We start from the raw sequence: 11,848 nt of genomic DNA, 5'->3' as shown, positions 1-11,848 counted from the left end.
AAGTGCTACGACGCGGCGGCGACGATCCATTCGCGATGTGATGCTCAGTACTACACAACATTTACAAACAGATACATTGAGGATACTTAACAAAAACTGTTCGGAATTAATCTTATGAAACTTCTCTCCACTATACGACCAGCATTACGAGATTCTACTAAAATTGTTTTAATATTCAAAAACTTGTCTTACTCTGAAGACCAACCGATAAAATTAGATTTAATTAATGTTTGTAAACAGTGAGCAGTCGTCGGCTGTTGGGGGTTAATTTAAAGAGTACAAGAAGTTCATTGTTAAGTTCAGTCGATTGGTGGCATTTAGCGGGGCGCGGGCGCCTGCCAGGGACCGACAGGAATCCACCAGGAAGCGCCTGGACCTGACCTCCCCGCCCACGACTCCACTTGTTTACAACAACTTTCGTCTCCCCCGATATAACTGCGCTGCGCCCGCTGCACCGGTGCACACTGCCACTATATAGGACATGAAGGGTTTCGCCAAATTTTTGGGCAAAACAAATAAAAGAGAACCGCGACGGCGTCAAGACGGGCGTGTCTATAAAAGGCTGAGAGGGGGGTGCGCGGGGGTGGTAACACGATCCGCGAGCTCCAGCCGGCCGGCCGCCCTGGAGCGGCGCGCGGCGGCGCGGCGGTGTGCGGCGGGTGGCGGGGTGCGGGGCGCGCGGGGGAGGGCGCGCGCGGGGCGGCGGCTGGTGCGCGCGCGCCGCCCGCACCCGCTCTCACTAGTCGAACGGTGCCCGACCGGTAACGTAGCGCCGACTGCCGATCGAGAGACGAACCAGCGACAATGTCCGCCGTGGCGAAGACTTCCAAGTACACCTACCGCAGCAGCGGCGGTGGCACCACCGACGTCAACATCGAGTACACCGCCGACCTGAGTGCTCTCTCCAGGCTGGAGGTACCGGCCCGCGACATAGTGCAGTGCTTGTGAAGTGTTTGCGGACACATGATAGAGTATGTTGTATTTTTCAGGACAAAATCCGTCTCCTCCATGATGATCTGGAATCCGAAAGGGAGCTGCGTCAGAGGGTAAGCTGATCGAGCATGCGAAATGTGATACTGCGAGTGCGCCGGCCATACAGGGCGCGCGCGCCGTTCAGGTGTAGGCGGGGCGCGCGCCATTACCAACACCTCTATTAATACCTCCCGCCCTACGCCTTCTTCTAACTTACCACCCCTTTTGTGAATCTTGCTTCACCCTAACAAATTTATGATTTTATCAGTGCTGAAATAACTCTTAAGTGTTTACTTAACATCATTGGTCAAATGGGGTTCTTAATTCTTACTAACCGTTTCATCCGTGAAAACATTAATAAAAAAATATATGTGATAAAATCGTAATAACTATTTTGGTGAGATAATGTGTCGTAAAAAGTCAGTGGAATCAGGATTGAAGTGACCTTAAATATTGTGTTTCCTAGTTTGTTCATATCCGCATCATAGGGTTCAATATCATACAAGTGATGTACGTAACACTTTGCACGTTACGTGGGTGTCTCAGACTCAGAGGGATCGCTCCGGAGAGACATCTGATCAAGCTTCGCGCATGCTATTTTGGTTGCGGTGTTGCGTGCGCGCGGCGCGCATGCGCACAGCGCGCGGCTGCAGCGCCGACTCCGCGCAGCCGATGTTCGCGCACTCCGTGATATATTTAGCTCTGTAGCGAAAGCATTCTCTGAAATCTCAACTTCTCGCTCTCCGGTCTCACTTTTGAAACTGGGCCAAATGATGCTCGTTCCCGTTGAGAATGCCACAATATTGAAATATAATAATAGACTGCGGTATGAGTAGCGAAAATATCCGAGTTAGTCAGAGCTACCGTGAGACATAAACCGTTTCTTATTTTAGATGGGTACAATGCTGAAATATGCGAAGGACAACCTACCCAGAAACCCGTTATTGCATAATGTAAAAAATTCGTTTATTAGGAAAAGGTAGATTATTAAGAAATTTTAATGATCATTCATGACACCGGTGCACAATAACTAAGGTTCAATGACATAATATACCACATAAAAAAATCATAGAAAAATAATTATTAATAATGCCAACAATTAACATCAACAATTCATTAAACTTTATTAACATAAGAAATAATTTGTATTCTCGTAATTATATCATCAATTCTCATCTTGACAATTCATAAATTCTCGAAACATTTTAAAATATTTTATTTTATTACACCTATAACTTTTGTCATTGTGAGGCATTAATCTACTAACCAATCATTAAAAGCAGGTCATACTGGTACAAAATATTTTATCTTGCAGATTGAGAGGGAGAAGGCAGATTTGAGCGTGCAAGTCATTCAACTCTCTGAGAGGCTGGAGGAAGCTGAAGGCGGGGCCGAGAGTCAGGTAGATATCATCATACAATTACTTACTAAAACTAGATTTTAATATAGTTGGTAAGTTTATAAGTATTCATCGATTTAAAAGAAACAATAAACCAGAAGCAGAAATAATTAAGATATAAATGAAGAACAGAGAAAACAAGAATTGAAGAAGAAATTCTAGAAGTTTTAAATTAACTTGAAAAGTACGACTATGTTTTAATCACCATACCTGAACCAAGAATGTTTCTATGAATGACGTAGAATCTACAAACAACAGAAATCTCAAGAATTTCTAGAAAATTCCAACGTACCATCTCAAGTTAACAGGAAAATAATTTAAATAAATAAGGAAGAAAAGTATAACAAGATCGACTAACTGAATATTGAATACGATCGTCATGGAAGAATCATCTTTTTGAAACAAATGTCGGAATTATTATTCACAATAACAACGCTTTGCGAAATCATGTATTAGTTTGCGATTGCGAATATTTGCTAAGCTATGAATTTTGTGTTGTATATTCATGTCTTTTTCAGCTCAGAAATATAACTTCGAATGTACAGTGAACATGTCTTCAACCTTATGTAATTAAAAACAAAGTTTCATAAACATTTATTCACGATTTAACACGAACGAAGGGAATCTTTGAGAACCGAAGAGTCATCGTAAATGATGGACTTGTTGTTAGATCATAAGTTTATTAACAAAGATACTATTATCACCATAATATCTATCTATAGGAATGGGTATTGTTTTTTTATGTAAATCTTTTGTATTTTTTTGAGCAGAAAGTAATCTAAATTGTGCAAATAGGCTAGCAGTAATTTTTCAATGTGCACCTCAAAATGTCTACATTTTGGGGTCGTATTTTGAAATGGCGCCATACATTTTTCAGTTCGAGATCAACAGAAAACGCGACACCGAACTTACCAAGCTCCGCAAGCTACTGGAAGATGTCCACCTGGAATCTGAGGAGACCGCCCACCTGCTCAAGAAGAAGCACCAGGAGATCGTGGTCGACTTCCAGGACCAAATCGACCAGCTTTCCAAAGCCAAAGCCAGGTGAGGACCCACACTATCCTCTAAAATACATTTTATCACCATTCTACTAACTATTCCTTTGTTAAAATTAAGCTATTGCTATGCGAAAACTACTGCGAACACTGCTGAGCGTCTCCAAACACTAATCCATCATTTGATAAACGTCCACCTACATCATGATCAGTATGTTGCCGTTCCCCGTGATAGCAAGATATATTTCTTTGTTGCCAGGTCTGAGAAGGAGAAGTCCAAGTTCCAAGCTGAAGTTTACGAGCTGTTGGCCCAAGTGGAGAATGTTTCCAAGGAAAAGATCACCATCTCGAAGACATGTGAGAGGCTCGAAATCACCATCAGCGAGCTGAACATCAAAATCGAGGAGCTGAACCGCACTATTGTGGACATCACCTCGCACAAGCAGCGCTTGTCCCAGGAGAATGTTGAGCTCGTCAAGGAAGTTCAAGACCTTAAGGTAACGTAACATTTCTAATAAATTTTCAATATATGCCAAATGCATATTATATTTCTTGATTATTTACAACATATTGCAAGTATTAACGAAAGCGTTGTATGTTTTCAGGTGAACATCGAGAACGTAGTGTACCTTAGGAGCCAGTTGGTCAGCCAGCTCGAGGACTCTCGTCGCAGGCTCGAGGATGAGGAGAGGAGGCGCTCTCTGCTTGAAGCTAGCTACCACCAGGTAAATATAGGTTTACTTAAACATAAATTTCTTTCAAAATACACTATTCTACAAACTTCTAACTAAGGTATACATTTCTTTTGTAACAAATATATTCTGAACGAATCTTTAGTGTTACTTATACTAATAAATCATTACATTGAAATGCAGGTCGAGATCGACTTGGAGTCCGTCCGCGTTCAGCTTGAGGAGGAATCCGAGGCTCGTCTGGACCTGGAACGCCAGCTGGTCAAGTCCAACGGTGAGGTCGGACACTGGCGCTCGAAGTTCGAGGCTGAGGCTTCTGCCAGGGCTGAGGAGATCGAGGAGATCCGTCGCAAGTACTCCGTCCGCATCCAGGAGCAGGAGGAACAGATCGAGACCCTTATCGCTAAGATCAGCAACATTGAGAAGCAGAAGTCTCGTCTGCAGAGCGAAGTAAGTATTTCTTATTTTTATTCTTGCCTATGAAATTCAGTAAATTGTTTCCAGATTTCTAACTATGAGTTAAAGTGAAACACATACACATGTTGAAAAATGAGTGGAATTATAGTTTGCACATTTTAAACCAGGTTGAGGTCCTCATCATCGATCTGGAGAAGGCCAACGGAACTGCTAGGGAGCTCCAGAAGAGGACTGAGCAGCTTGAGCGTGTCAACATTGAGATCAAGTCACGCTTGGAGGAGACCGTCCAAATCTACGAGCAGACCCAGCGTGACCTCCGTATCAAGATTACCGAGATCCAGCGCATCACCCACGAACTTGACAAGACCCGCGAACAGAAGGATGCCCTTGGCCGCGAAAACAAGAAGCTGGGTGGTAAGTTATTATTAAAACTCCTACATTGATTGTGTTGCAACAATGTTATTGAACATTGGTCTGTCTTAAGCTGTTGCTGGTTCTTAAATTTTAATCTAGAAAATTATAAATGTTCAGCTCTTTTCTCTTTATAATTTTCTCATGCTCTTCAACAATTCCAGGGACTTGACAATTCTTTGGGTGTTTGCAAATTTTGTTCAGGTTCACTTTTCCTGCCCCTATTATCTCTTTCGAGTCTTTGATTGATACGTGATCAGCTTGATATAAAGAGTGATTTTTCTTCATCAGATGACTTGCACGACGCCCGCGCTAATCTTACGGAGTTGAACCGCCGTCTTCACGAGCTCGAAATCGAGCTGCGCCGTCTTGAGAACGAGCGAGAGGAACTCACCGCTGCCTACAAGGAGGCTGAAGCCGTAAGTGTCACTTAAATCCTTCTTTTTTCTTCCAAACAGTTGTCTGGCATGACAATTTATTTTCTCACCATAAGCGTTATTAGATTCATACATTTCAATAGGACGTTCTTGCGTTGATAGTTGCGTAGTAGTTTAGGTTAAACTTTTGAATAAACTATAAGACACATTATGATACTAATCGACCTGTTAAGGGGCACATTGCCCAAAGCTATTTGAGTATCTGAGTTTACGGAAAAACATTTTTTGAAAGTGATGTACAAGCAATGATCTGATATCAGACATAATATTAAGAGACACTCATATTACTAAAGTTAACGAACTTAGTTCAACAATTATCGTTAAACCGTAAAACCGACCTTTACACTTTCTTGACAAACTATTAGCCTAGAATGTAATTTAGGTAACAATTCAATAAAATACGCTTATTGTAGAACGTGAACGCAAAACGTCGCTTTATTTAACTTCATGTAACGTAAACCAAAGGACTCTATCCATAATACCAACTGCTTAGAAAAAAGTAATTCAAAGTGAAAACCTAATGACAAAATACAAACAAACTGTGTGATATATTTTTAAATTACCATTAAGAAATAGCAGTGAAAGTAATTTCGTTTTCATGCAATGTATCGTATTTCTTCAAGCCGACATGAGGCAAAAATAAATGAGCACCTAAGCAACCGTACGAAATGTTTGACAGCAGTAATTAATAGGTCATTCTTGTTCGGAATAGTTAGAAACACTTTGGCAACTAATCAGCTATTAAATACGATACCAACAGACTTTGCCAGGGTTCCGTAACATCTATTTATAGTACATGTATTTATATCTACGAGGACAATCGACTATTTGCACGATATTTTTAAAGTAATACCGGCAATTTTGTATTTTTTTCATGAAGATGCTATTGACCGATAAAGAATGACAGTTATTAATATAAAGAATGTAAACCAATTCGCCGTTTAGAAAATAAATCGCTTTACGTAATAAGTGAATACATTCGCTCAAGTATAACGATCTAATAAATAATCACGGAATTAAAGTATAAATAAAGTTACGATAATGTGAAAAAAACATAAATCTAATTCAAATGCTAGTGTACAATACTGCTACAATATCAAGGAATTTCAACAATAAATACAGACAACGCCGAATGATGGGAGTGCAGAATACAACAAGCCTTAGGTAGCAACCTCTACAACATGCTAATCTTAAAAGGATGCAATACCATTAGCCAGAAGAATCCTATAATTTAGGCCGAAACAATAATGAAACGCATTTTACAGGGCCGTAAAGCTGAGGAACAGCGCGCGATGAGGCTGACCACCGAGCTGGGCCAGTTCCGTCACGAGGCCGAGCGCCGTCTCCAGGAGAAGGAGGAGGAAATCGAAGCCATCCGGTAAGTACACAAACCTCTACAATCACGGACAAATCAGCTGAAAATTCACGAATCTTAGCAGCGGTTATACCGGTTATACTTATAGCAACTCAAAAAAATTCCATTATTCAAAATCAAAATAATAAAATATGAGTCTCCCTGGCTAAAAATGATGATCATAAAATGGATTAATTACAACCTAATTAATCATCATGAGTCTTGACATTCGCAAGCTGAAACACTTACCCAAGATATACAATACTAATGTTTACACCAGAGACGATCGCGTATGACTGAAGCATCATCACACACCACACTCAACGTTCGCCAAATCGGAACTACAAGCCTAGTACATCTTTCAACGGTCCGCCCCACCCCTCCAATGCGCTGACTGATAGGTGTCATCCAAACATGCAATCAACAAACACTAACTATCACAACCATGACACCATTCAATCATGGACTAGCGCCAATTGAAAGATTTATACGTTGTTTCTGTTATAAATCATATATCTGAGCACCGTAATCCACAAAAATCTCTTAAACGCAAAAGTGTGATAGGAAAAGTTTAAATCCAGACATAGTTTGACGCACTTCCTACTAAAACTGCATCAATGCAAACGCAATTTACATTAAATATATTGTAAATAATTGGCACGAATTCCATTTATATATAACCGCTCATCTGATTGGTGCTTATTACCGGTGACTACACACAGCTTTGGCAATAAGTTCGACTGAAAATGTACAAAAGACGATGCTCATTTTCTCGCGCCCCCAATTACGCAACCTCGGCCCCGAGCGGTGCATGTCGATGTGATCGCGCACCAACAATCGTAGTTATCCGACGCGACGCTGTATATCTATCATCATGCCGCCAGTTAAAGTGCCTAACTATAATAAATGGAACAAACCACCGACCGCAATATACGAAGATAATTATGGCTACGGTATTCACTTCTATCAACCGATGATAGACTACATCAGTGCTAAAGAGCAGGGAGTTTCAGCCAAACCTCCCCACCTGCCGTGGAACAACGAACGAGCGTTAGACAAATACAGGTTTGATAAACCAATACGCGCTTATTCTGAAGAGGACGTGACCAAGATATCGCACGAAATCGCAGAGCAAGCAAAGCGAGACCTGAATACTTTTAACGTTGCAAAACGTTCTCCATTCTCAGTGATAGCTACCGCAGCCGCAGCCAATGTAACAAAGCACGTTGGAACTGAAAGTGTTGTAACCAAAGCGAGGAAGAAAAAGGTAGACAGAGAAAAGTTCAAGGTGGAAAGACAAAAAAAGAGGATGGATGAAATAGAAAAGGAATTGGAATTGTATGAGAAAGAAATAAACGTCGGTGCTGAATTGAGGGGAAAAGCTAAAATGTACAGAGGCAAATCAGCTAAAGCGATCGCGCAAACTCTCTTGGGAGAAAGTAGAAAAAATGTTTCAGAAGACAGAATGAAGAAATTTGAGTTTCATGGAAAACGTAGTGCGATTGATAGGAATCTGTCAAAAATAACGCAAGATGTAATGTCTCACGCAGTGGCGGAATCTAGAATTTCGAGTGCATCAGCGAGCAAGTTACAAGAAGCTGTAACTCAGTCAGTTAGAAGAAGTATAAGGGCAACATCGCCCTCTACCTGTATCGTTAGGATTCAGAACATAGAAATACCGACAATAGATGAGTCATCATATTTGCAACCGCTAAACGAATTGAAACAAACGATAAGACAGTTCGATGAACTGAATACGAGTTTTATGATAGATAAAAGGTGAAGTGTGTAAATGAATGTTTAACATAAGGGACTTGTTTCGTAAGGACATTGTGTGAATATTGTTTTGTATTGTCAACAGCAAGCAGACCAGCATCGAGATCGAGCAGTTGAACGCTCGTGTGGTTGAGGCCGAGACCAAGCTGAAGTCTGAGGTGACCCGCATCAAGAAGAAGCTCCAGATCCAGATCACCGAGCTCGAGCTGTCCCTTGATGTCGCCAACAAGACCAACATTGATCTCCAGAAGACCATCAAGAAGCAGTCGCTGCAGGTAATTATTCTTTTGAGTGAAAGAAATTAAGAGAGACAAAAAAAAGTGTCCAATACTACATTTTCTTTAGAGTACTTACTTGGGCAATTACTTTATTTTTGGGTCTAGTCCAAAACCAGGAACAATGTTTTTTAACTAGTACCTACTCAGCTTTGCTACACTGTAAGTGTATAAAAATAAAAATAAAAATTGCAGAACTGAATCGGCCGGAACATGAACTTTAGAATTTTCATGAACAGGAATTTCATAAAATATATTGTTGTTTGTAGCTCACTGAGATCCAGACCCACTACGATGAGGTCCAGAGGCAGCTCCAGGTGACGCTCGACCAGTACGGCGTCGCCCAGCGCAGGATACAGTCTCTCACCGGCGAGGTTGAGGAGATCCGTGGCAATTACGAGCAGGTCAGTATTACTAACTCACTAAGATAAATAAAATGAAAATATCATGAAGTTGAAGTAGGCAGAAAAAGCGTCTTAGTATTTTTTGCAGTTTTCGATAGTGTAATTCATCGTTTTCACAAACACTTTTTTCTTCAAATTCATTTTTTCATAACTGAGAATGGTGACGCTACCAACCATTTACAATCCAACCAACCATTTAAGTTCCAAGGAAATAGAAAATTTAAAAAAACAACAAGCCCACTTCACCGTTTGTAAATATAAATTCATAAGAAACAGACTGGTACTTACTAAATGTTTTATTATTGTCAGGCCCTCCGCGCTAAGCGCGTCGTCGAGCAGTCGTATGAAGAGGCTACTACCCGCATCAACGAGCTGACCGTCATCAACGTCAACCTGTCCAGCAGCAAGGCTAAGATCGAGCAGGAGCTCGCCGCCGTCGCCGCTGACTACGACGAGATCACCAAGGAGCTGCGCGTCGCTGACGAGAGATACCAGCGCGTCCAGGTAACGCAACTATAGCCTACCTAAATATAAAATCTCATATATCTGTAGAAATTCGAATGGAGTATTTTAGTATCGCCGAATGTTCCTCGAAAATAATATACATAGTTGGGATTATCTGCCAGTAGCAGCCTAAACTATTAGTAGTTTAATAGACTAGTTTTCATGAGACGGACCAAAATTATTTCACTGTAATGTTATACGTCGGTCAGAGGTTATATGGTGTTTATTGCGATTAATCGGCTTTAATATTACTTGGCACCAAAAAAAAAACATGACAGTTTTACATTTTTTGATGAATTTGTTTGTTACTTACAGACTGAGCTGAAACACACCGTCGAGCACTTGCACGAGGAGCAGGAAAGGATCGTCAAGATCGAAGCTGTCAAGAAGTCTCTCGAGATCGAAGTCAAGGTAATTTCACTTTCTTGACAAGTAATTAAAATTCTATAAATAAACGATGAAATACATCATGGTATAGATTTATACAAGCATTTTATTTTAAGTTTTTTCAGTCTGTTCCAGTAAATTAAAAGGAATTTTAGCTGCGATCTAACGATTTATCTTATCATCCCTACAGAACATCTCCGTCCGCCTCGAGGAGGTTGAGGCCAACGCCATCGTCGGTGGCAAGCGCATCATCAGCAAATTGGAAGCCCGTATCAAGGACATGGAACTGGAAATGGACGAGGAGAAGAGGAGGCACGCCGAGACCATCAAGATCCTCCGCAAGAAGGAGCGCCAGCTCAAGGAGGTCATGATCCAATGCGAGGAGGACCAGAAGAACATCGTCCTTCTCCAGGACTCTCTCGAGAAGTCCTCCCAGAAGATGAACATCTACAAGAGGCAATTGCAGGAACAGGTAAGAACCGTCATTATTAAATGATCTGTTTTGTTTTGTTCTGACGATTTTATTGCGTTTCAAACGTTTGCGTATTAAGTGAGATTCTGACTTAATCTTTGTGATGTGTGTCAACAGGAGGGTGTATCCCAGCAGAACGTCACCCGGGTACGACGATTCCAACGCGAGCTGGAAGCCGCCGAGGACCGCGCCGAGTGCGCCGAGAGCAACCTGTCCCTGATCCGCGCCAAGCACCGCACCTTCGTCACCACCTCCACCGTGCCCGGCTCCCAGGTGTACCTGGTGCAGGAGTCCCGCGCCCTCAGCACAGAGCGCATGTGAGCGCCCCACCCCTCGCCCCAACACACCAGCATTTCTCTCCATCTATCGATATCGGGGCGCAATTCCGGTCGGGTATAATAAGCCTAGTCGTTCGTTAAGTGATGTACAAAGCCACAGGTGGCGCTAGTTAGTACGCCTTATGCGTGTGCGCACTAGCGACACGTGTGACGCTGGCGGCTCGCTCGCTCGGGACGGGCGCTCGGCGCGGCGGCTCGCCCTAACGTTGCCGTGTCTCCGCACTACTCCGGCCAAACGCCGACCGCTCGTCCCAACGGACGTTTTTAAATGTAACGCTAATTCAACCAAATAAAGGAACCAAAAACTTTAAGCTTTTTTTTTCAATATTTTTCTATTATAAGGTCACCGGCGCTATACAACACAATGTCGTTATGTACCGTAATTTAGGTGCAGTAGTTTAAAGTAAAAGAATTATTTTATATTATTATTTATTAATGGTGCAATGCATATTGTACGTTTGTAACTGTAACTTTTAATATTTAAAAATAAATGCTATTTATGTTAAAGAAACAAAAAAAGCAATAAAACTTCAAAAGAAACTTGGTATTTTATTTCGACCAGTTTGGAGAACGAATCTTGAAATTCAAAAAGAAAATAACAAAACCACATTACCACACCCCTGACAAAAGAAATTATTTAAGCAATTTGAGAATGCTTCTGCTATAAGAATACTTTGGCAGGCCTAGTGTAATTAATCAGTAGGAACATTTTATGCAAATTCCTGAAAAGTAGATTTATATAACTTGTTATTGTAAGACAATTTGAATTCGTGGTGGTTGCCAAGATCTTTGTGTGAAACTTATATGTTTACTGTTAGTGATAGCATACTGATTTGTGTGGAGCGCTTATCTGTTGAACTGTTTAATGCTCCACACTTTTGTCAATGAACTTGGTTATTCTATCAGCGTCTATATATTATATCGATATTATTTAATACTTTATCAGAGCAACAAGTACCCTATGAATTAAAAAAGATGATCGTTATTACTTGAAATTCTATTCTCATATATAAGA

General features: G+C 41.3%; 2 protein-coding genes across 2 annotated transcripts; both read left to right on the top strand.

Moving 5' to 3' along the window:
• The first annotated feature begins 726 nt into the window (after positions 1-726).
• LOC142986332 (paramyosin, long form-like) lies at positions 727-11,144 on the top strand. Its single transcript, XM_076134785.1, has 16 exons — positions 727-915; positions 990-1,046; positions 2,288-2,374; positions 3,249-3,415; positions 3,626-3,863; positions 3,972-4,091; positions 4,242-4,508; positions 4,643-4,889; positions 5,178-5,305; positions 6,589-6,701; positions 8,539-8,728; positions 8,998-9,132; positions 9,442-9,636; positions 9,952-10,047; positions 10,214-10,495; positions 10,613-11,144. Exons 1-16 carry the CDS (start codon positions 805-807, stop codon positions 10,814-10,816), a joined length of 2,637 nt encoding a protein of 878 aa, XP_075990900.1. The 5' UTR covers positions 727-804; the 3' UTR covers positions 10,817-11,144.
• Positions 6,776-8,497, top strand: LOC142986333 (paramyosin, short form-like). The gene has a single exon (XM_076134786.1). The coding sequence runs from the start codon at positions 7,552-7,554 to the stop codon at positions 8,458-8,460; it is 909 nt and encodes a 302-aa protein (XP_075990901.1). The 5' UTR covers positions 6,776-7,551; the 3' UTR covers positions 8,461-8,497.
• Positions 11,145-11,848: the final 704 nt, after the last annotated feature.

The sequence above is a fragment of the Anticarsia gemmatalis genome, chromosome Z (assembly GCF_050436995.1).
Source record: "Anticarsia gemmatalis isolate Benzon Research Colony breed Stoneville strain chromosome Z, ilAntGemm2 primary, whole genome shotgun sequence".
Lineage (NCBI taxonomy): Eukaryota > Metazoa > Arthropoda > Insecta > Lepidoptera > Erebidae > Anticarsia > Anticarsia gemmatalis.
This window is presented reverse-complemented; position numbering and strand designations above follow the sequence as displayed.

Coding starts and splice junctions, on each gene's coding strand:
- LOC142986332 (XM_076134785.1), top strand. CDS start 805: ATGTCCGCCGTGGCGAAGACTTCCAAGTACACCTACCGCAGCAGCGGC. Junction 4,890..5,177: donor CGAAAACAAGAAGCTGGGTG/GTAAGTTATTAT, acceptor TTTCTTCATCAG/ATGACTTGCACGACGCCCGC. Junction 6,702..8,538: donor GAGGAAATCGAAGCCATCCG/GTAAGTACACAA, acceptor TATTGTCAACAG/CAAGCAGACCAGCATCGAGA.
- LOC142986333 (XM_076134786.1), top strand. CDS start 7,552: ATGCCGCCAGTTAAAGTGCCTAACTATAATAAATGGAACAAACCACCG.